The 4,751-nt window shown below is 40.6% G+C and overlaps 1 protein-coding gene across 1 annotated transcript; it reads right to left on the bottom strand.

Moving 5' to 3' along the window:
* Positions 1-3,167: 3,167 nt before the first annotated feature.
* On the bottom strand, positions 3,168-4,273 carry c15h10orf53 (chromosome 15 C10orf53 homolog). The gene is made up of 3 exons (XM_033980123.1): positions 4,180-4,273; positions 3,984-4,103; positions 3,168-3,247 (listed from the first exon to the last, which is right to left on the bottom strand). Exons 1-3 carry the CDS (start codon positions 4,271-4,273, stop codon positions 3,168-3,170), a joined length of 294 nt encoding a protein of 97 aa, XP_033836014.1.
* Between the last annotated feature and the right edge of the window lie 478 nt (positions 4,274-4,751).

The following is a 4,751-nucleotide window of genomic DNA, read 5'->3' as shown; positions in this document are numbered from 1 at the left end:
TTTTTTTTTTTAGGTGCACTATGTAACTTTTCTTTTCTTTGCAAAAATTCAATTTCCAAAAGTCAGTCAAATTCCACTATCCAGCATTACCACAAATGCCCAGTACCTATCATCATGTGTAACAGTTTATATCTGGTACATTACATTTTCCCAACTATGTAAAATTGTATCTGTCACTCAAAATCACAATTATTTAAACCTGTGTATTTTCCAGATCAGACCTTCATCACGCCTGCATGTCCTCCTCTCCCTCCTCTTCCTCCTCTTCCTCCTCCGTGCGCTGGTATAACTGATCCCCTGTCTGTCTGCTGGCGATGTGCTGCTTTGTGGACCATGAGAAAACGGCTCTGAGCAAATGAGCAGCACGATCCCTGTGGGACGGCGTTGTTCTGAAAGACGCTCTGGATGGATGAACACAAGACTTTGTATTTAGTCTAAACTCTTTGGTTTGTCCCAGCGCTGGTGTGGCGCGCTTTACCTGCTCCAGATATTAAGCCCCAGATGACACTAAACCAGCCGCTTGGTTTTAATTGAAGTGAAGATTTTTGCACTGTACAAATCTCTTCTTAGACTTCTTTGGTTTGTGTGAAACTAAAAGTGTACTATTTTTACACTAAAAGGTAATTTTTCTTATTCTAGGACCTCACTATGAACTGCAATAAAAAGAAAATTGAAAAAAAAAAGCCGACCACTTTGACTTCTCCATCAAACCTGACACTGTCAGGCGGCTCTGCTGCCCGGGACGCTGACAGTGATGCAGGTACGTGCACTTCTGGTGTCTGGATTGTGGATTACCTCACTGGAAGTACTGTATTTTCTGGTCTATAAGTTGTACTTTTGTTCATAGTTTGTACGGGAGTGCGACTCTTTGTGAAATTAAATTTAAAATATATAATTTCACATCTTCATTATTGTCACACTGACAAATGCGCGATGGCCCTCTAGACCTGTGTACGCAGAAGAGGCGCTTCATCTACCTCTGGAGCAGGCGAGTTTTTCACGACAATGAGGATGAAGAATTCAATGGATTTAGTAATTTGAAGTGAGATCTGGAGTAAACTTGTTAGCTTGTTTTTTATGGTTTAGGTATCTGATTAACTGTTAATATCTTATGTTAACAAACCAGACACATGTTCAGTTCTGTCTATGCTTCATGTAGCTGAATACGGTAAATATAAATGTGTCATGTTAGTGTGTTGTACTGATATTCAGCCTGTTGTTCTCTATTTTATTGTTATTATTATAACTTGCCTTTAAAGAAAAAAAAGTCTGTTCTTGGTCTCGGATTTAATAAAAAATTTCCCCCAAAAATGTGACTTATAGTCCAGTGCGACTTATATGTTTTTTCTTCATTATATGTTTTTTTCTTCATTTCTTTATTTTCTTCACCGGTGCGACTTATACTCCAGAGCAACGTATAGTCCAGAAAATAGAGTATGTGTGGTTACAGAGCTGTGTGTCTGACACACCAGCAACACTGGGGCTCCACAGGGGACTGTCCTCTCTTTCCTCTTCACCCTCTACACCACAGATTTCAACTACTGCACAAAGTCTTGCCACCTTCATAAATCCTCTGAGGACTTGGCAGTGGTGGGACTACAGTACTGTGGTGGACAGCTTTGTCACCCGGAGTTAGAGGACCCACCTTCAGCTCAATGTGACGAAGACAAAGGAGCTGGTGGTGAATGTGAGGAAAACCAAGACAGTCTGTGTGTGAGGGACACTAATAGACTCAATAAACTCATCATGAAGGCTGGTCATGCAGGAGAGCAGCTGAGATCTCTGACTATAGTGTCAGACAGGAGGATGTTGTCCAAAATCAGGACTATTCTGGATTCTCCCTCTCACTCCACAGCGGTCAGTTACAAGAGCTCGTTCAGCGTTAGACTGGAACTGCTGTCAAAAGGGCACTATATTTTTATAATTGAAGTTAAAATGTAAGTTTATTTTATTTTCACTGGGGGTTTAGTTGATAAAGACTTGTACTTATTCTTATTCTTTTTTTTTTACTGTATTACTATTTACATTTTCTTGACATTATTTTGGTAACTGTATACTCCTGCTGTTCAGCTACATGTCTGTAATAAAAAAAAAAAAAAACCTCATTCTGATTCTGATCTTATGTTGACTTTGAAATAACAGCAACTTGGAATTGGAGTCTTCCAGGAAAGAAAGTTGACAAAGTACAGTGAGATGCATCAAATAGTTGGAGGTCATGTATCTGGGACAATGGGACATGTGAATCACAACAGCTGACAGGGCTGAGTATATTTAATGGAAGGTGAAAGTTTGTACTAAAAAAAGAAAAAGATTCATAACCATGAAGTCCAATTGTAACGCTGATTTATTCTTAATTACAAAAACATTGGGCATGAGGATGAGAAAATTGTGTAGGTGTCGTACAAATGCAGGTTAAGGCACTGACTCTTAATGTTTTAAATACATCGGTGTGTTTAATGCTAGAATAAAGATGTACATACTACTATAAAAGCAGGCAGTAGTACTCTTTTGTCGCTAATTGTACAGTCTTTGATATGCAGAATCTGAATGACAAATTACAGATATGACGGCAGATCTGCACTTGACTAGTTTTATGGGGCTGTTGTTTACTCCGTGTGCTGGGGATGGAGGAGGAAGGATCGGTATTTACTGTCACACCTCACTTCACCAGGAGACAAGAGCCAGATGGCACCAAGACTGGCATCATGTTTACAACCAAGGATCTATGGCTTCTACCTGACAGGCCAAGAGGTCCACTGAAAATCTATCTAATCATATTTAAAAGAAATATGCACCAGGGGTTATAAAAAGCCTGAGTTGCAGTTATGTTAAAGCTGGGATTAACTCATTTGCATAATTTTCAAAGTGTATAAAAACAAATCAAAGCTGAAAAACATCAGGAGGTCTATATTTAGAATTGAGCAGCAGCAAAAGAAAAATTCTCATTCTGTCAACTGGACAAAAGTTTTAGAGTGAAGCTCATCCAAGAGGCTCCTTCAGTTCTTCTTCAGTTCTTCTTCAGTTCTGGTCAGATTTCTGAAACTTTTATCCAACTGACACAAGAAAATTTAACTTTTGCTATGGATCATACCTGACGACTGAGGGATTACACAGACAACTGAGCACAAGCACGTTTTCAAAAGTAGTCTAGTACGTGAAAGATGAGTTTACTCAGGGCCCATGGTCAGAGCACTGTCCACAGCAAGAACTGCATCTTTACACAGAGGGTCCAGTCTGCCATCTCCCCCTGAAACACACAACAGACTCATAGAAGCGCCTGCTTTTCAACATGTAGGCTACAGTAGGCTGCTGTGGTCGATTATAGTAGACTGTTGTGGTAGGTTATAGTTGGGTGCTGTGGTAGGCTGCTGTGGTAGGTTATAGTAGGCTGCTATTGTAGGCTGCTGTGGTAGGTTATAGTAGGGTGCTATTGTAGTCTGCTGTGGTAGGTTATAGTAGTCTGCTGTGGTAGGTTATAGTTGGCTGCTGTGGTAGGTTATAGTAGGGTGCTATTGTAGGCTGCTGTGGTAGGTTATAGTAGGCTGCTATTGTAGTCTGCTGTGGTAGGTTATAGTAGTCTGCTGTGGTAGGTTATAGTTGGCTGCTGTGGTAGGTTATAGTAGGCTGCTATTGTAGTCTGCTGTGGTAGGTTATAGTAGTCTGCTGTGGTAGGTTATAGTTGGCTGCTGTGGTAGGTTATAGTAGGGTGCTATTGTAGGCTGCTGTGGTAGGTTATAGTAGGCTGCTATTGTAGGCTGCTGTGGTAGGTTATAGTAGTCTGCTGTGGTAGGTTATAGTTGGCTGCTGTGGTAGGTTATAGTAGGGTGCTATTGTAGGCTGCTGCGGTAGGTTATAGTAGGCTGCTATTGTAGGCTGCTGTGGTAGGTTATAGTAGTCTGCTGTGGTAGGTTATAGTAGTCTGCTGTGGTAGGTTATAGTAGGCTACTACAGTAGTCCCTAGAGTAAGGGCACGTGTGACTGACCGTACTCGAGGCTCCTGATGTCGCAGCTGAACACGATCCTGCCGTGGACCATCAGCTCCACGCGGTTCCACTCGCGCGTCTCCGTGAGCGCGCACCGGTATCCGCGCGCAACCAGCGCGGCTGCGCAGTGAGCACAAAGTAGCACACGTTAGCTAAAGCAGATGTTAGAGTTTGTATCATAAGTGTCAGTGCTTACCCTGGATGCCCTGCAGGCGGTAGGTCCGGTGCTGCACGAGCCCACATGCCTCGTAGGGCCCGTGCAGCACTGTCACGAGCGTCTGCGCGCTCATTGTTTGTGGTCGGTTGCCTTGACGACCCTGTAACTGTAACTGATACCCCCACACAGCAGCTTCACTTAAAGTACAAATATTATGATTTTTAACTAGGCTTACTTAATAATAAACTATAAACATTCATCAATCATTATTTTTCAATAATTTAAATTTATATATATATATATATATATATATATATATATATATATATATATATATATATATATATATATATATATATATATATATATATATATATATGATTATACAGGATTTTTCTCAGCACCTAAGCCTCAGATACAGGGCAATAGAATATTACTCTACATGCATCAGGCCATCAATAACTCTAAGCTATTAATGAGTAAACACATATAAAGTTTAATATGTCACTGAACTTATGTCCTACAGAAAATAAGCAGATGAAATGAAATCACAAATAGAGCTTTGAATTGTAACATCATCTTTATTATAGGTGTAATGGTGCCATAGCTTA

The sequence above is a fragment of the Periophthalmus magnuspinnatus genome, chromosome 15 (genome assembly GCF_009829125.3).
Source record: "Periophthalmus magnuspinnatus isolate fPerMag1 chromosome 15, fPerMag1.2.pri, whole genome shotgun sequence".
Lineage (NCBI taxonomy): Eukaryota > Metazoa > Chordata > Actinopteri > Gobiiformes > Gobiidae > Periophthalmus > Periophthalmus magnuspinnatus.
Note: the sequence above shows the minus strand (reverse complement) of the source record. Positions and strands in the feature narration are given on the sequence as shown.

Coding starts and splice junctions, on each gene's coding strand:
- c15h10orf53 (XM_033980123.1), bottom strand. CDS start 4,273: ATGAGCGCGCAGACGCTCGTGACAGTGCTGCACGGGCCCTACGAGGCA. Junction 4,104..4,179: donor CCGCCTGCAGGGCATCCAGG/GTAAGCACTGAC, acceptor CTCACTGCGCAG/CCGCGCTGGTTGCGCGCGGA. Junction 3,248..3,983: donor CATCAGGAGCCTCGAGTACG/GTCAGTCACACG, acceptor TGTGTGTTTCAG/GGGGAGATGGCAGACTGGAC.